Below are 19,804 nucleotides of genomic sequence, written 5' to 3' on the forward strand. Positions count from 1 at the left end.
TACTGTGCACTTAACCCTCGCAGATTTTCCATGATCAAAACCTGCCTTTCTATATTTGCTATCTGACGCTGGTGAATGTCTTTGTTGCTTTCGCCCGTACCGAAAGAATGCATGGCGAACGGGCGCAAACAGGTGCAGCACGACCTTGTGCGGTTCGGTTCTGTGAAGCCCGCAAACGATCGCATCCCGCACCTTTAAATCTGTGTCGGAATTTATGCAATCCACAATACAGCACGTATTTCCTCTACCTTTCTACATCTCCGTAGAGAGAACACATTCTGAAGAAATACGCGATATTTTCACTGCTGCGTCGTCGCGTACATGCCAGCGACTTGGATGCATGGATACGGCTGAACCCTTTACATCGGGCGGTGGCTCAAGCCACCTAGCCATGTCCTGTGAAATTTTACTCCTGTCTTGCTTTTAGCCGCCAATCAGATAACCTTCGCTTGGTTACTTCTAACCTCTTAAAATCCACATTCCCTTCACTACCCTAAACCCCAATGCCTTGCGTAAGTCGGCCCGCTGCTTTCCACTGTAGGGTGCAGCCCATAATGGCGCCGTCTTCTGAGCGAGCCGGTGGCGCCATCTGGTTTCAAACGGAAGAATTGCGCGTTGTAAACAGTTTTTACGTGTCTGCTAGCCCGGCTCCGATATGCTGAAGAAGCATCGATTAGTTCGGCCTAGTGGCGCCATCTAATCGTTAAGAGGGGAACCACTCTTGTCAACAAAAACCGACGCTTCTCTTAAGCCTGAAATGGACAGAATCATCACCATAAAAAAAAAGAAATAGAGCAAATTCATCATTCGTACGTTTTTTTTTTATAGGCAAGACGAGACGGAGCGACAGACCGGTACCCCAATTCTCACCAAATAATGCGCTGAAATGGACCGTAACAATGCCGAATCGTGTCCGAAGAGAGGCGTCCTGCATCGAAGGGTGCCGCCATGTTTGTCGTCGCGGGAATGCAACTTCCTAGAAGCGGTGCCAGATGTTTGGCCTGAACCCATCAGAATTTCAACTTTGTTTTTCCGTGGAATCTCTGCCGCGGTGGCGGATTCTGCTCGCTCTCACTGCCGAATCTTTTTTTTATTGTTTTCTGACGACTATGTGGATACTCTTCAAGGTTGTCGCCTACCGAATCGGTGGCCTTGTGGTAGAGCATCCGCCTCGCATTCGGGAGGTGCTGGGCTCGATCCCCAGTGCCGCCGGGAACCCACCGGTTTTCTAATGGGTACAAGTTTCTCCTGTCCTGGTGCTCGGGTACACAGAAATTGGCGAAATCTTGGAAAAAGGGCTGTGGACAAAACCCGTGGTTGACGGGCCAGTGATTCGTACCGCCGTCTAACCATGGTCCACAATTGAGAGGTTTCAAAACCCACTCCCGGGCCCTTTTTTTGTCGGCAGGCATGAGAACAGTGCTTTTTTATGCTCTAGCACACCGAAGCGATGGCCTTCTGGCAGCTAGAGCTTATCGACCTCACATTGGGGAATTTCGTTCCCACACTGCCCGCCTGCGTTATTTTTGGGCGATGTCAGTGATCCTATTTTCTTCGTTTCACCTTCGATAAGTAATCGTTTCCAGGTAGCAGAGAGCAGCACCATATATATGTATATCCCTAATGCTGATAGCTGCGGCCTTTTCTTCGGTCTTCATTCGAATGATCGCCTGATGTAGACAGCACGCGATTGACGGCAGTCTAGTCAGGATGGCTGCTACGAGTAACTTTATTGAGGTTCTTGAGATAGGATCCCGATGGCGCAGTGCTCGTCTAATAACAAGGCCAACACCTCGGTGTAATGATGACCTTGCAGTCGCTGCGAGTGAGCGGCGGAACGCTGCTGCATGTCTGCGCTAGGTGTGATCCATTTCGTCTTCTTAATTTGATAACCAAACCAACTAATTTGATAATGGTGTGCCAGGGAGGTATTCTCTCGCCTTCCGGATGAGAATCTGAACATTCATTGTTGTCGTTTAGCGGTATATCACCGATATTGGACTCTTTCACGTTGGGGCGCAGATAATCGCAAACTCGCGCACTTATCTTTCACAAAATATACATACCATTTGTTCCTCTGACTTCTACCCTCCACTGCATTTTTCCTATGCCATGGTCATCTTTTCAAGCCAAACACCTCACGTGCCGTACTTCTTTAACATCCGAAAGTTAGAGAACCCTGCCTCAAGTCACTGCAGCTGAATTGTGGTATACGGGTTTCCAAGGATCTCAAAAAGTGATGTGTATCTCTTTCTGGTGCTGTTATTTGCTCGTTTTTCCCTAAGCCCTATTGCGTTTTCTCTTGACCTACTTGAATTATATGTACCTTCTCTGCATTCTTAAATACAGCATTGTGCGTTTTTATCGTGAAGACTTTCAAAAGTTTCTCCGCCTCAACCGCTGGCTCATTTGCGATGAAACTGCACACAGAGCTTGCGTATGAATATCCAATTTTGCTTTCAAATATTTCATTCTATTTTTGTTCCCCTCTCCTCCACTGTTAACATCCTTGTCAGTGGAACCTTAAGGGCATTCTTAACAAATAAAATTGTTAAATAGCCTAGGCAAAGCTTGTTCACTGCGTAAAAAGCTTTGCTGCTTTCGGTACGGTTCTTGCAGTTTCGCGCACTGCACCCCGTCATAGTTGGAGGCTGCCGTCCCTGCACACTATCAAAATATATACAACTGGAGCGCATGGAAAAGGCGGGAACACACCGCAGCCGACCGCACCTGACGCGTCCGATCACGATGGCAGCCGAGAGGGTACTGGGGCCGGCGAGGAACCGGCGTAGCGCCAGCAAAGTCGGCTCCTCCACTTCAAACTGAAACAAACGTCGTCAGCAGAATCACGTGATGGCCGCTCGGCGAATGGCGTCAAGAGCGGCGCGAGGAAAACAGTCGCGCAACTCTGCTCCCTGCGTTAGCATATACAGGAAGACTAGTTCCGATCAAGCCGGTGGCGCCATCTGTTCTGAAACGGAAGAACAGCTAGCACGGCTCCGATATGTTCAAGAAGCATTGATAAGTTTCGCCTAGTGGCGCCATCTGATCGTCAAGAGGGGAACCACTGTTGTCAACAAAAACCGACGTCAGAATCATCACTCTAAGAAAAAAGAAATAGAGCAAATTCATCAGTCATACGTTTTTTTTTTATAGGCAAGACGAGACGAAGCGACAGACCGGTGCCCCAATTCTAACAAATAACGCGCTGAAATGGACCGTAACAATGTCGAATCGTGTCCGAAGAGAGGCGTCCTGCATCGAAGGGTGCCGCCATGTTTGTCGTCGCGGGAATGCAACTTCCTAGAAGCGGCGCCAGAAGTTTGGCCTGAACCCATCAGGCTTTCATCTTGGTTTTTCCGCGGAATCTCTGCCGCGGTGGCGGATTGTGCTCGCTCTCAGTGCCGAATCTTTTTTTTTTATTGTTTTATAACGAGTATGTGGATTCTCTTTAACAGTGTCGGCCACCGAATCGATGGCCTTGTGGTAGAGCATCCGCCGCGCATTCGGGAGGTGCTGGGTTCACAGTTGGCAGCGAGGTGCTGGAAGCGGTAAAGAAATACACCTGCTATAAAGGCAGGTAGTGACAGCTGATCCGGATCGGGAGAGGAAAACAACTTGAAGGATAAGAATGGGCTGGAGCGCATATGTCAGAATATGAATGGCAATTTATCAATATTCCTCAAGAGAAAAGCGTACAACAGCTGTATCTTTCTGGTACTCACATAAGGGGCAGAGAAGTGGAGGGTAACGAAAAGGGTTGAGCTTAAGTTAAGAGGAACGCACTGACCCAGGTGAAAATTTCCTGCTGGGAATCTGCTGGTCCCAACACTGCTGGGATTTTGGCAGATTCCCAGCAGCTGCTGGGACCAGCAGGAGCTGCTGGGACCAGCAGGCGTTGCTGGGACCAGCAGGCGTTGCTGGGACCAGCAGTTGTTGCTGGGACCAGCAGGCGCTGCTGGGACCAGCAGGTGTTAGTGGGACCAGCAGGCACTGAAATTAGCTTTTGACCTCTCGAAATTCGTGAAAGAATAACATCAGTAGAAACGAGGCAAATACCACAAATACAGTGCTGTCTGGTATTTGTATCACTTCTATTGTTCTAGTTCCTTCACGCAGAATTTGAGAAACCTAAGCTAAACTAACATGCCAGTTCTGCTCATCCGAGACTGCCGAGCAAACACAGCTCATTGGACACAGGTTCCCACTTGCTGCTTTGACGCATACTAATGCATTGCATGTTCTCAACAGCAGGAGAAGGCAAGAAGCTCTACTTGTCTTGTGCAGTTTAGCATGTTTATTCTCATGTGAATGGACAGTTCACTGCATATCCTTCCTCTTGGATTTTACGACATCTTGAATCTTCTCGCTGAGGATCCTGTTGATGTTTTTTTACGACGGGGTCCACGTCCACGCCCTTTTGTAGACCCCAGTGCTTGACCGTGGCTGCAAAAAAGTATTTACAACAGTTAATAAGGTGCTGCAGAGATAGCTGCCATATGAAAGAAAGGAGGGGTGTGACACAGTAGGATCCAGCAGGTGATTGCAGGGGCATAGTGCGCATGATCCAGCAGGTGATTGCAGGGGCATAGTGCGCATAACTCCCAACTTGCTATAATAACTAAAGAACTTTAGCCAACTCGCTTCTTGGCCTATAAAGAATTATCATTCACGGTTTCAGATTTAATCTGACGTTTAAAGGTGTCTGATAATTATAAGGCAGCTTATAGCTAAGCAGGCGTACTACTTACCACTTGGCGGCTGTCGCGGCTTTGAGCTGCCAGTGTTTTGCTTCTGGCATCGTCCATGTTTTTTTTTAGCATGGTCTCATCATACTCTGCTTTTTTGGATGCCAGCAGAGTTCGCTTTTGCTTCTAAAGAACGAAAAAACTAAAAACACAGGATGTGCTGCAACAAGCATACACTACAACACATCGCAGGTTAAATTTCACGAGATTGCACAATGAAACAAGATATAACACTGCACAATGCAAGCACACCTTCTTCTTTTGGGCTGCTGTTTCCTCTTCACATGTCTCACTTGAAGAATCATGCGGATCTAGAATTTTTGGCATCGCAAGTCTTTTTTTTTTTCATCCTTTCCTGGATTTCTTTCTCCAACTCTGCAGTGAGAAATTCAGACATACACACACATATATTATAGTAACCCAGTTCGCGTGGCAAAATCTCATGCAATTAAGGTGCACAAAACTGAGCCATTACCTCCTAGCATCAGGACTTGGGTGCTGTAGTGACTGCTGTCCTTTCCGTCCAGCGGATCTCTCCAAAACGCGGTATACACAGACCGCGTATTGAAGTCTGTGTTGTTTTTCGGGTTGAAATTCGTAATATCCTTTGCAGGAATCACGTACAACTTATCTATATCGTGCGCGAACCTGACAACGGCAAACATCGCACGTGTCTGTGGAGCGTGATGCACACCAAGGATCACTAATAACTCTGCAAGCGCAGATCAGCCGCAGATTAATTAACTGAATAAGTTCGGATTAGCGAAGTAATTTAAAAAGCTAAAAGCCGCCACAGTATGATAGAACAGAGAGACGGGGATCGATACTCGTCCGTGCACTCCGAGAAGACAGGGAAAAAGGGGAAAAAAAAAGTAAACAGGTACCCAATGTTGCTATCTCCAAAAATCGATGCGACAAACTTCGGACAAGAAAAAAAGTAGTCAGTAAGCAAGTTTTTTCAAAACTGGTTTAAAACAAAACAATTGATACACAGTTACTTATTAAGTTTTAGTGGCATGTTCATGTAATTAAATGTGCTAATTTACTCGTAAATCAGTTCAATGAGCTCTTGAAGGATAGCCACATCGGCATTTTCACCAGTCCAGGTTGTCTAAATCCAATCCAAATCCAACTAGACGCTTCGTCGGCTTCGTTCAACTCGACGACTGTAGTGCAGTGAACTAGTATATTTTCTGTAACTGTAGGGCCTCCTGCAAAATAGGCTAGGACACGAGTTTTTTTTTTTTTGTAAGGGCCGCCCGATACAAAGAGAAAGCCCCATATCCAAATCCTGCAGCAGCAACAGCAATCCCCGCCTAGTGCTTCTCTTCGGTCGACGTTCAAGTGCTATTCGGATGGTGGCCGTGGTATTATTGTCACAGTGAGCTGAAAGAATGGGCCGCAGGAATAAGCGGTACCGGCGTTGTCTTGACCCAGGCTGCGATGCTGGTCTTCCGACTCCCACCAGAAGTTATCTTCGGATGTCTGCGCACCCACCGTCTCTAGCTGAAGGGCCTACGCGGTAATCGTCACCAGTGCAAGGGGATACGCACCCGACGTCAACAGCGCAAGGATCTCCGCGGCCGCCACCATCGCCAGCGCAAGGATCTACACGCTAAGCTTCGCCAGAGCAAGGACCTATGCGGTCATCTTCACCAGCGCAGACATCACCACAGGCCACGCATCATGATGGGGATGATTATGGCAGCAGCTATAATTGGTCAGGTCCTACGGAAACTCCTACATCGTCGAGCAATCACACGCAACTGCCTGACTTTTCCGAGCACCCTGAGACGTCAGATCAGACGCAATGCAGTAATTTAACTGTTGAGGACTTCCTTGCACTGACTGTGAATTTTGCCATTGAGTGTGGATTGTCTTGGAAGGCAATCAAAGCGCTTCAAAGACTGATATTATATATTCTTGATAGGCATGATCTTCCATTGACTAAGTATCGTTTTAAGAAAAGCGTTGGAGTTGGAATTCACAAGGCGAAGTTCCACTTTTACTGCTAGCCGTGCATGAAGCTTGTCGCAGAAGCTTGTCACTGTGTTTCTTTATTTAGTTACACCTGTCTCCCAATAAATACTCAAGTTTCAAGCGCTGAAGCAGTTGCCAAATGGCTGTTAATACACACCTTCTGAATGAAGCTAGTCATGTCTAGTTGGTTTCCAACTAGCTAGGTCATCTGGTCCAATACACGCCAGGTTGAATTCCCAGCTGATCAGTTTTTCTCCAGGCAAGTAAATAATAATCTCAATATAAAGCCGGTTTCTTCTCTACTGAGACCAGTAGAACCCTTCTGACGACCGGCTACTTGATTTTAAAAGCAACAATATGTTTCAGTTGACTGAGTACAAAACCAGCAGGTTTACTGCTGGGACCAGTTGATCGAGTACAAAACCAGCAAGGTTGCTGCTGGGACCAATCCGCCAACACAAAACCAGCAAGTGGTGCTGCTGGGACCAGCAGGCTCAGACATCAAAACCAGCAAGGTTGCTGCTGGGACCAGTTCCCAACACAAAACCAGCAAGTAGTGCTGCTGGGACCAGCAGGTTCAGACCAAAACCAGCAAGTGGGCTGCTGGGACCAGCAGGCCCAGACCGAAACCAGCAAAGTTGCTGCTGGGACCAGTACAAACCAGCAGATTCCCAGCAGGAAATTTTCACCTGGGGAGCTGTGGAAAGAAGAATGACAGGCTTAACGTTAAGGGACCCAAAGGGGGAGAGTGGTTGCGGGAACAAACATGAGATCCTCGTAAAAATCAAGAGGAAGAAATGGGCTTGGGCAGGGCATGTAATGCGAAGGTAAGATAACCTATGGTTGTTAGGGGTAACGGAGTGGATTCCAAGAGAATACAGGCGTAGCAGGGGGCGTAAGAAGATTATTTGGGCGGATGAGATTAAGAAGCTTGCAGGCATAGGGTGTGCGCAGCTGGCAAAGGACATGGTTAATCGGGGAGACATGGGAGACGCCTTTGCCCTGTAGGGGGTGCAGAGATGCTGCTGATGATGATGTTCTTGGGAAAAGGTCGTGGAACAAAGAGTTGGGTCAGCGCGCCATGGAATCGTTCCGCCGTCAAGCAACCCTAATGGCGCGTTGACACTTGGGCATTCGTCAGCGAGAGCGAGCGAAATCCGCGGCCGCCGGAAGTCGGCCTCGTTATCACGTGACAGGCACCACGTCGCCACTAGTCGTCTGCTCATGGCATACATATATATGGCAAGAAAAGATGCTAATCGACGCTACCCTACCGCTGCCCGGTGAAGGTAAATGCTGCAGTTTTGCCGGACGATACGCCATTTCTAGAAATTTAGCATACCAGTCTTCCTATGTGAGACATACACCGGTTTCACCACGGTCATGGTTTTATGTAGGAAACCTGCACATTCTCGACAAGCTGACGTAAAATGCTCTTTACAGCGTCGAATCATGTGGACTGCCATCTTTGATCACGTGATCATGCCGCCTTATACCTCCTATCTGCACGCCGCGACGGCTGCTGCGCCTGATGGTTCTGCTCCGACAGGAAGTGTTTTGGCTGATATGGTTGTAAAAGAGTGGGAAGACGGCACTTTCATTTGGCTAAAGCTTCGAAGCACATGTGAGAATCCTAATTTGAGCCATTGAGGCGCGAAAACATGATCGGGCGCTTCATGTCCCGGAAAGCCGCTCAGCTCTCGAGCCTCATCCAGCCAACGATAGATCGCCTGAATGCTTGTGTTTCCATCCGCTGAACATTTTGTTGAATGTTTTTTGTTGTTATTATTAATGTTCTTGCGGCAGCGCGTGTCGTCCTAGTGTGTACATTCATGCAGACACCGCTCCAAAACGCTCACGTGCACATCGTACGCGTTTGTTTACAACGTGTTAACGGTGCTTAGGAAACCTAGAATATTTTCTACTGGTTTCTTAAACCCTGAAAGGCGAGAAAAATAGACACGCAAGTGCCAACTGTCGTGGTAGCTCTACCATGCATCAAGCCGCCTACACGAACTGGCGTGCAATCGGTTCGAAAGATTCCGCGTCATAATTGTTATAACGCGTGCATGGCAACGCGTTCATGCTATACGAAGTTCTCAATTATGTCAGTTGATTGTCGCACGATACCCGGACACGAAAATGATAGGCCTCGTTCGTGTTAAGTAATCATCTTCCCTCTGAGCGCCGGCCTGCGGAGTCACTTTTAGTGACTGTCTATATCTCTATTGGCTCTTTATATTGGTCTTTCAATATTGGCTGTCTGAGGCTGGAGAATGTGTTTGTTGCTTTCGCCCTTTCCGTAAGATGTGCATGGCGAACGAGCGCGAACAGGTGCAGTACGGCCTTGTGCAGTTCGGTTCCTTGAAGCTCGCAAACGATCTCATCCTGCACCTTTAACTCTGCGTCGGAATTCCTGCAATCCACAACACAACCCGTATTTCCTCTGCGTCGTCTAATATTGTATAATGTTGTCTCTTTTCGTCGTTCATTTTTTCGGTATTGTGTGCTGGGTTGCGTGTACCTCAGGGAGGTTTTCTTTTTGTCAAAGTGTATTTTACACCCACTCCTGCTTAAGGCTTTGCAATAAAGCCAGCAGTCTTCTGTAAATAAATAAATAAATTTCTACATCTTCGTAGAGGGAGCGCATTCTGAACAAATGCTCGATATTTTCACTGCTGCGTCGACACGTACACGCCAGCGACTTACTACGTCCTTAAGGGCACAGGGTAAGGTAAAATTAGAAAAAAAATCGTTTTTTTTTCTTTTGGAATTTTAGAAGTTCAATTCATTCTACACATGTTCCATGATCGCACTTTCCTCAGAAAGTCATATTTACGGCTGAAAAACGCTTTTTCCGAAACCAAGTAGTGAGCGGCCACGCCCCCTTTCAGGATTAACGTCAATTTTTTCAACCAAAAAGTCCACCACCTGATTTCAAAACTTGTCTAAAATCAGCTACATATAAAAAATTGTCTGGAAACTATTGTACAGCTCCTCTTTTTTAGCCAAGACAATCCTGAGACGCTTTGCACGTTTTTTCCACGTTTCTGCAACCTTCATGCAGCTGCGTCCGAGTGCTATCCCTTTCAATCAGTATTGTAAATTGTGCCGGTGTTGGTTGCTGCTGATAAGTTGAGATGCCCAGGGCAAAGAAGGCCTTCGTCAGGCGTGAATGTCACGGCAACCGCTACGCTCATCGTGAAAAAGCAAAAGGATGTCCACGACCGAATGAGATCCCGAATGCCGAACGCGCCAGCTCCTCGACATCGAAGCTTTCAAGAGTTTCTCTGTGCTTCCAGGAAGAGGATGTGCTACAGAGCAGCAGCCAATATGTCTTAATGGACATGGACGGCATTTGTGCCGCAATTACACAGATTTGTGTGTGCAGAGAGTGCGGTGGAAGTGTTGAGCTCATCGAAATTGTGACAAAACGGGTAGGTGTTGCAAGCGTTTACAGTTTGAACTGTGAAGTGTGTAGTGCCGCACAACAATTTGAGACGTCGAAGAAAACTACTTCTGGCCTCTATGAAGCCAACCTCAGGTTAGTGTATGCCTTGAGGTCCATTGGTAAGGGAATGGCTGCAGGAAATATACTCTGTGCTATGCTAAACCTTCCTAAGCCGCCGAAAAAGTTTGCGAAATACAATCAAGAGCTTCTAGGTCACATCGAAGCTGCTGCTCAGGAGTCGATGAAAAGGGCAGCTGACGAAGCTGTGCAGCTGAATGAGGGGGATGAAGACATCGCAGTTGCTCTTGATGGAAGCTGGCAGAAGCGAGGCCATACTTCCAATAACGGCATAGTCTCTGCGACCAGTGTAGACTCTCGGAAAGTGCTGGATGTGGAGGTTTTGTCTAAACGTTGTCCAAAGTGCAGCATCAAGGGTACAAACAGTGACCCCCTTCATAGAGAGGTGTGCCAAAGCAACTACCAAGGCACCAGCGGTGGAATGGAAGTCGCAGGAGCACTGAAAATTTTCGGCAGGAGTGAGGAGCTTCACGGCGTTCGATACGTCAAATACCTTGGGGATGGTGACAGCAAGGCTTTTATGGCTGTGAAGGCACAAATGCCATATGGTGATTCTGTTGAAATATCCAAGGTTGAGTGCATAGGGCACGTGCAAAAAAGGATGGGCACAAGGTTACGAAGGCTAAAAAAAGGAAACAAAGCAGGAAAACTCTCTGATGGAAAGAGCCTCTCGGGCCGAGGCCGACTGACTGATGCAGTAATAGACAAGCTCCAGACGCACTATGGTTTGGCCATCAGAAGAAATGTAGGAAACCTGGATGAAATGCGAAAGGCCGTTTGGGCAACCTTCTTCCACTTATCGGCCACAGACGATGACCCATGCCATGGACTTTGCCCAAAGGGACCTGATACGTGGTGTGCCTTCAACAGAAGTCAGTCAGAGGGCAAGCCATTTTTCCACAAGGAGAGTTTGCCTGCATCTGTCTTGGAGGCTATCAAACCCATTTATAGGGAGCTATCGAAGGCTGAGCTCCTAGAGAAGTGCCTGCATGGGCGAACTCAAAATGCAAATGAGTCGTTCAACCATGTTGTTTGGGAACGCGCGCCAAAGAATGTGTTTGTTAGGCTTCGGACCCTACGGATGGCAACACTGGATGCTGTTCTTTCATTTAATGACGGTAGCATCGCACGGGCCAACGTTTTGAAGGCGTGTGGATTGAACCCAGGGAGCAACACCATCAAGTGGCTGAGGGAAGCTGACCATAAGCGCATGTACTTTGCGGACCGAGCAACACGACAGCTTACAAAAGAGGCCCAACAGTCAAAACGACAAGCCGAAAAGCGAAAAAATGACGGCGACAGTGACTATGAAGCAGGGGGCTATTAAAACAATTACTATGGAGGCGTTTCTGCGAATAAAAAATGGTTTTTCACATCTTTTTTCTCTTTACGCTCTATTATCTCAAAACAGTGTTTTTTCTTACAAAGGTACCATTATTTCCAATACCTTTCAAGACAGGTGGCTGATTTTTTTTTGCAATCACCTACATAAGTGTTGCCAACTACTGAACTAGAATTAAGCAATTTCACTGAGCAGTTATTCTGTTATGAATTTTGAAATGCGCAAAGAAAGGCCAGATTTGTGTACTACCGGAAAAAATTTTATTAAAAATCGAATTTTCAACACATTTCAAATATTCTAGTTCAGTAAAAAGAGCACAAAATTTGGCAAACAATGATATATGTATTATTAGGCTACTGTTATTAGTTAGTGAGAAACATGTACCTCAACATGGCCTAAAATGCATGGGAAGTATAGGGCTTACCCTGTGCCCTTAATGGCGCCTTGGTCCAATCAAGCCGGTGGCGCCATCTGGTCTCAAACAGAAGAACTGCGCGTTGTAAAGTCTTTACGTGTCCGCTAGCACAGCTCCGATATGCTGAAGAAGCATCGAGATGTTCGGCCTTGTGGCGCCATCTAATCGTTAAGAGGGGAACCACTGTTGTGAACAAAAACCGACGCTTCTCTTAAACCTGGATGGGGCAGAATCATCACTGTAAGAAAAAAAGAAATATAGCAAATTTATCACTCGTACGTTTTTTATAGGCAAGACGAGACTGAGCGACAGAGCGGTGCCCCAATTCTTACCAAATAACGCGCTGAAATGGACAGTAACAATGTCGAACCGTGTCCGAAGAGAGGCGCCCTGCATCGAAGGGTGCCGCCATGTTTGTCGTCGCGGGAATGCAACTTCCTAGAAGCGGCGCCAGAAGTTTGGCCTGAACCCATCAGGCTTTCAACTTGGTTTTTCCGCGGAATCTCTGCCGCGGTGGCGGATTCTGCTCGCTCTCAGTGCCGAATCTTTTTTTTTTATTGTTTTATGTCGACTATGTGGATACTCTTCAAGGGTGTCGCCTACCCAATCGGTTGCCTTGTGGTAGAGCATCCGCCTCGCATTCGGGAGGTGCTGGGTTCGATCCCCAGTGCCGCCGGGAACCCACCGGTTTTCTAATGGGTACAAGGTTTCTCCGTACCTGGTGCTCGGGTTGCCTCAGACTCAGTCTATTGGCGAAATCTTGGAAAAAGGGCTGTGGACAAAACCCGTGGTTGACGGGTCAGTGATTCGTACCGCCGTCTAACCATGGTCTACACTTGAGAGGTTTCAAAACCCACTCCTGGCCCTTTTTTTTTTCTCGTCAGGCATGAGAACAGTGCTTTTTTTATGCTCTAGCACATCGAAGCGAAGGCCTTGTGGCAGCTTTTGGCAGCAGTGCTTTCGATCGCCAATCTAACACTTAATTATAGGAACATATCCTTCGCGTTCTGCTCATAACTGGGCGGTACCTTCTTGCCCAACCTCACCGCACCTCGCGCCGTTTAAACAACCATCTCAGCTTCAAACGCCTTTCAGGTAAAACCGTTGCATTCAATTCATCCGCTTTGCCGCAGGCTATTATTGTTCACTGGAATGGTCTTCCGGAACACATCGTCAATATTCGTGATCCAGCTTCTTTTAGGACCGAAATAACAGCCATTTTTTTTCATTAATGACGCGTCAATAACTATTGTATAATTATGTTCTTACTGTTTAATGAGTACTAACAGTCAATCAGCATTATATAATCGTGTCATTCATGCTCCTGTTATTACCCCTATTTATGTAATCCCCCCCCCTCACACAATACTCCATGCTTGGAGCCTGTGAGGCAACGTGAATAAATAAATAAATAAATAAATAAATAAATAAATAAATAAATAAATAAATAAATAAATAAATAAATAAGAACTACGTTTGGCCAGCAAATGCTTGCACATACTCTTCCCACTCTTTTAAACAATTCTCGCGAAAATAAAGTTAATATTGAAAATGTAAATAAGAAAACAATACATTCATTCTTTCTCTCGCAAATGTAATTTTTCTGGTTTTCGTGAGGTGTGTTTCTCCTGTATTTTTTGGATTTTTTGCGGGTTTGTTGCTGTGTACAATTGCTATTATTCGCTGATAATGCTTCTCATTCATATTGTGCCTCTACCTTTAACAACAAAAAGACTGAACTTCGCGTAGTAAGAGCTAAAATGTCTCTAAATGTACTGGGATGTACTGCCTAAATTGTAAGTGCACCAAATGTTACTACCGACACCTCTCTGTTTTGCCATGTAATGCGGCCCGAGCGTCGTCAAGTGAATTAACCTTCAGTTTTTGCCTCGGGTCCCTCATTTCTTTTTGAAATGAAAATAAACTTCAAACTTAAACATTGGGAAATTTCGTTCCCACACCGCCCGCCTGCATTATTGTTGAGCGATGTCAGTGATGCTATTTTCTTCGTTTCACCTTCGATGCTGATAGTGCGATCTTGTGCGGAACGGTGCCACGGCGGAACGGTGCCATGGCTGTGCATGTCTGAATGGAAAATCGGATATATATATAATTTTAAAATAACCATAGTCTAGAAACATATCTATACTGCGGCAGGCAGGTCAGGAAAAAAGAGTTTTATGATGACTCAAGAGGCAGTGCCCTACCCTTTAAAGCTAGGTCAGGGTGTCTAACACAACGCACAGCTACAAAAATAAATTTAACGAAGAAGGTGACACATGTGCTGTGTGTGGTAAATCTGTAGTAACAATAGAACGTCTCATACTCATTTGTGATATGGGATCCATCCCGCTGTCGATGCAAGCGCAGTCACTCTTCCTGAAGGGCTTTAGAGACAACAATGGTCATGTAAATGAATCTGCGGTGGAAATTAGCCAAAAGTAATGGGGAGGTTTGTGGCTCAAAAGCAGAGAGGTGACTTAAGGTTAGAGGTGTAGAAAAACGTAAATAAAAATGGCGAGCTTTAATAACAACTTACATTAGCGTTAAACGAATATAAAGGGAAAAAAAGCTGAGTACGGTGGAAACTGCCATCACCCCGTTTCATATGGGTCGACCTACATTCCATCCATCTATCCAGCGGTAGTTGTGATCCATTTCGTCTCCTTGGTAACCAAAAAACCATTTTATACGCAAGTTCCAGGGTCATATTCTCTCGCCTTCCGTATGAGAATCTGAACGTTCATTATTGTCGTCTATCGGTATATCATCCACATTGGACTAGCACGTTGGGGTCAGTCATCCGTGTGCCGCCTATGCTTGGTACGAGTAACGCGCTGGGTCCGACAGTGCTTCGAGCAGCAAAAATGAAATTTTTCGTCGAATTTGATATAAATTCGTGACAGATCGTTCCAGATTGTCGATTGCGCATCGGAGGAGACCTTTGAATGGCTGCGCGGTGTTCGACGGGATATTGCGGTTTGACAGTTGGAGTGCATCCTCGCATGTCCTCACAGATGCTTGCTGCAAAGTGATATTTCTGCGAGCTGGAACCAGCTGTCGGCTTTGAGAAGTGCGCATATGATCCGTGCTTAACCCCGGGTTGCGTCGCATTTGGAAAGCTTTCTCTCCACAGCAAGAACATGTATGACGGAGCAAGGAATAGTTTCGAGTCGTTCTAAACACAAAATCTCTGCACCTCGTGAGGATTTATGAGAAGAACCTTCGTATCCCAGGCGCAGGGGCAAATCTGGCTATGTTCTCAAGTCGCACCATTCCCGTGGTTTCCATGATTCGGGGCTCGAAATGAGGCAGGGGATCCACCACGGACCCCCACAATCCTGCAGTGGAACGTTCGATCTCTTGCAGCGCGGTACTCCGATCTTCGCGTGCGCATCACCGAAAGCACGCCGGAGGTTATCGCGCTGCAGGAGACATATGTGCGGGTCCACGATGGGGAGCCCCAAAGGCGGCTACCCGGCTATGTTGGTTGCCATTCGGCCACCAGATGTGAGGAGAAGTCCTGTGCTGCAGTGCCCTGTGTGGACCGCTCACATCGGCCTGGGTAATCGTGGTGTGCAGTGTATGTGCGGCGGGATGTGCAACATACTCTCGTCGGCTCGGCGGCGGCGACAACCGATGCCCAGGAGTGTGTGGTGTTGACACGTCCGTGGCCTGTGTTTTCGTGCGCCCAGCTGTCGCGTGGAACGCGCTGTGTTTTCGTGCAGTGAGTTCGTGTTGTACCCCGCGCCAAATCATCTGCGGCGACGACTGGCTACCTACAGCTAAACACGACTGCAGAGGTGGAAAGTTTTGCTGGGGCTGATTTCCGAGAAGCAGCATAGACTTTCGAGACTGCAATTGTCATCGCTTTGGTCACTTCAAGTTGACTTTTCTTCCGACCCTTCCATAATATTGACTTGGTACCCTTCTGTCAATGGTGTACCGGTAACGTACTTGTTATTTCTGCAAACTAGATCAGGCGTTATCTTGAAAGTCACGCTGCTGAAGTCGTGCCACTGGAACAAATATTATCAAACGTATTGGCTGCTGGTTCAGAGAACATAAATGCGTTCTGTGTACAATATAATCGATTCAAGAACTGAACAAATAAGGCATTGCTCATCTTCCAGTAAGTGCACAAGCTCCATGGACCTTGATCACAATCCGAAGACAGAAAGACAGTTCCTCGTCAAGAGGCAAGGTGCAACAATTGATCTTGGAAAAGCATATCACTAGTACAACTTCGCCCAGCATGTAAAAAAGCATACCTGTGCTGGCCAATGGTGCAAGGGCGTTTTGTTTGCCCTGTAGAACAAGCATGTATATATATATATATATATATATATATATATATATATATATATATATATATATATATATTTCCAGCGCTAGGCACACACGGAGGCTGCCCTAATTCCCAGATACCCCTACTGAGAGAGCAGCATAGCACTTGTACGTCATGAGCGCTACCTCTAGGGTCACTTTCTTATATATATATATATATATATATATATATATATATATATATATATATATATATATATATATATATATATATATATATATATATATATATATATATATATATACTTATATATATATATATTCACCAAGAAAGTGACCCTAGAGGTAGCGCTCATGACGTATATATATATATATATTCACCAAGAAAGTGACCCTAGAGGTAGCGCTCATGACGTACAAGTATATATATATTCGCCAAGAAAGTGACCCTAGAGGTAGCGCTCATGGCGTACAAGTGCTATGCTGCTCTCTCAGTAGGGGTATCTGGGAATTAGTGCAGCCTCCGTGTGTGCCTAGCGCTGGAAATAGAAGTAAAATCAGACCAAGCCTTCACGGCGATGCACGATTTAGAGCATGGTTGAGAGCCGCGGATTCCGGCTTCGCATCGCATTTCTTTTGTATTTTTAATTTCTATGCCGGCAAACAGCCAGAACTGCCTGTGCTACGCAATAGGCATCTTTCGACTTTACTTCGCAGGACAGCAAACACAAACTTGAGGCATCTTCTGACAACCGAACTTGGCGCCTAATCCCTGGGCGGAGGTGGCGCCACAGCGCCACTGCGGTCACCAAGATGCGTTGCCAAGATGTTTTTTTTTTTTAAATAAAACATTTTTACAATTAATATATAAGGCCTATAATTGTGTTGTTAAGTATAAAGAGGAATTTATTTTTGTGAAAATTTTAGCTTTCTTTATATATCACGACGCTTTCTCGATGAAAGCCGTCAGAGCGGCCGAAACGCAGTCAAGTAGAGTATAATAGCCAATCCAACTTATCAACCAATGAGATTAAAGCGTGTCGTTTTTCAATGTTCTCGATGGAGTTGTTGACAAGGTTCGTGCGCTTCCTACTCTTCCCAGCCCTCTTAAAGCCCCAAACAAACATTATAACGCCCCCTATCGCTGCAAGGAAGTACAAAAGATGATTTCGATGTGTTTCGACAAATGGTGTTACCTTTTTTATCCACTCTGCGCTGTTCGGTGGCGTGTTTCAGATGTGTGTTTGCGTCGCCTTCTGGCGCTCTCTTATGGTTTCTTGTTCGTCTCCAGACCGAGATGATCCTCGACTCGCAGTACAGGAGGGCAGATGGCGTAAGCACCAGCGAATCGGGCCAGGATGAGAGCCTGTACTGCCGAACACTCAGTGTCCAACTCAAGGATGATTTTTGCGCAACGGCACGGCGGTGAGTTCCGGGAGATCGGGGCAGCTCCGGGCTGTGGTTTCGCCTCTCCATAAAGGAGGCTTTTTGAAATTTTCGGTACCCCGAATCATTTCAGAAGTGAGAGCATAGCTGATAAAATATATCTATATATATATTTTTTTTGCCACGTATTGAAGAAAATCGGCTTGGGGGGCTCAAAGAGCATTGAAAGCTGGCATTAAAGCATGTTCACTTCACGCCAACGGTTGGTTTCACCTTAAGGGCGTGTCGGTGCAGTTTTCACACCTTCCTATTTGTCAGTGGGTTAGGTTTAGGGAATAACATTGGTTGGATGTGCATTTGCTCCTAGTAACAGCGAATCGATCATGCGAGGAGTGAACAGGAGAAAAACCATCAACGGGCATGACCGGGGACAGGTGTTGCAATCGAACAGATACTCACGTTATGTTTTTCTTTCTTTCTTTCAGTGTTTCGTCCGTGTGCCTCACTATACGCAAGAGCAAATCATCGACTGTTGGTCGAAAGGTGAGTGTTGCTCCTTATTTGTCCTTGTTGGATTCTTATAGAAAGGGCAAAGAAAGGTAGGGCATAAAATGGCTCTTACTAAAAATGTAGAGGCGATATGTGCGTGTTTTAATATTTGTTGAGAGCAATTTGAGCAGGTTGCATCACAGGAGGTTTCCAGCTCGTTTGCTCATATATGCCGCTGGAGTTTTCTATGTTTCTGCAAATGTAAATGTTTTATGCATTCTTCTGTTGACACACCTCGTGAGAAGGGACATAACTGGCAAAGGCTCATATTTTTGCCCCTTTGTGGTTCAATGAAAGGACAGCAATACATTCTTGAAGAGATACTACTTGGCACGTTGACGTCAAAGCAGCTCATATTACTACGGATGGCACATTCTCACTGGACAAAGCCCAAACCTTAATCTTGTCCCTTTAATGACTTTATTTACAGTGTGCAATGGTTAAATGATGCAACTCAATGTATACCCTGGGAAACGTTTATGATGTGGGTATCACCGTATGACAGACCTCTGCATTGTGTAACTTGACTGCATATAATCCCAAAATGACATTATGATGTCCAAAACTAGTGCAGAGGCGATAAGGGATTTTGCAGTGGGTAACCTCAAGTGAATTTTTTACTTTCCTGTAATCTCTGCTGCAGAATGTGTCAGCCAAAGGAAGTTTGAGGCTTTACTTGTTATTATCCAGACGGCATTATTAGTGCTAACAAAACACGTACACGAACAAAAAAGAAGGACGCGGGACTGGCGCTTCCTGTGTCCTTCCTTTTCTTTCGTGTACGTGTTTTGTAAGCACTAATAATGCCATCTGAATCTGAAAACAATCTAGCCCATCTGCAAGTTCTTTTAAACCATAGGTCATTTTCATTCTCTTTTTTATTTTAATCCATGGCCTTTGCACGTTTCAGGAGCTCCAGATCCAGCTTACAGATGATGCAGACCCATTTTTTGTCTACACTCTCACTCTCACTGAAGAAGACTTCCAGAGGCAAGTCTTTGTGTACTTTTTTATTTACTTTTTTGTGCCATTGTTTGTTAAAGGCTTTCTTCACTTCTCTTTTTAGTCTTATTTTTTGGTTCATGCTGTTGTGCTAAACACAAGCAATGTACCATTTATCCCAAGTTTATGAATTCTCTTGAGCTTTCTCTTGCCAGCCCCTCCTTTCCTTTCCATCCTTGCTTCTGTGGCATCAGAGTGTCTGAAACTGAAAAGTCACTGAAACTGATACCATTGGCTATATTTCTTGCACCCTAGAAGAGCAGATGTGTAGCTGTATTGCCAATTAAGTGGAGGGGGAAAAAGCTTTATTCTTCCAATAAGAAGGAAAAAGAGTCGAGAGGGAGAACCTACTTAGAGCTTGGTAGACCCTTGACCCTCGTTAGAGGGTCTGTCAAGCTATTTGCTTTTAGATATATACTATAGATACATAGTTAGGTATTTTTTGTCAAATATGGTTTCTTTTAATGTACAACTTATTACAGGTGCACGTAATCTATTTTATCAACTATATGTACATGACTAATGCTTGTCATGGCTCAAGTACAGAAAATGAAAACAGTATTACA

The 19,804-nt window shown here is 45.8% G+C and overlaps 1 protein-coding gene and 1 long non-coding RNA gene across 3 annotated transcripts in view; one reads left to right on the forward strand and one right to left on the reverse strand.

Annotated features, from left to right (window-relative positions):
* LOC144109545 (piwi-like protein 1) overlaps positions 1-19,804 on the forward strand; it is a 77,927-nt gene that overhangs the window by 31,833 nt on the left and 26,290 nt on the right. Inside the window, exons 2-4 of the mRNA XM_077642370.1 lie at positions 17,593-17,726; positions 18,173-18,230; positions 19,147-19,226. Of these exons, the coding sequence (XP_077498496.1) occupies positions 17,599-17,726; positions 18,173-18,230; positions 19,147-19,226 (266 nt within the window). The 5' untranslated portion in view covers positions 17,593-17,598. The remainder of the gene's footprint in view (positions 1-17,592; positions 17,727-18,172; positions 18,231-19,146; positions 19,227-19,804) is intronic.
* LOC144110017 (uncharacterized) lies at positions 4,275-5,725 on the reverse strand. Of its 2 annotated transcripts, XR_013309676.1 has the most exons (3): positions 5,224-5,635; positions 4,752-5,123; positions 4,275-4,446 (listed from the first exon to the last, which is right to left on the reverse strand). It is a non-coding gene; the product is annotated as an uncharacterized LOC144110017 (long non-coding RNA). The 2 variants fall into 2 exon arrangements; XR_013309675.1 differs by having other exon boundaries at positions 4,275-5,123; positions 5,224-5,725.

Source organism: Amblyomma americanum, chromosome 11 (genome assembly GCF_052857255.1).
Source record: "Amblyomma americanum isolate KBUSLIRL-KWMA chromosome 11, ASM5285725v1, whole genome shotgun sequence".
Taxonomy (NCBI): Eukaryota; Metazoa; Arthropoda; class Arachnida; order Ixodida; family Ixodidae; genus Amblyomma; species Amblyomma americanum.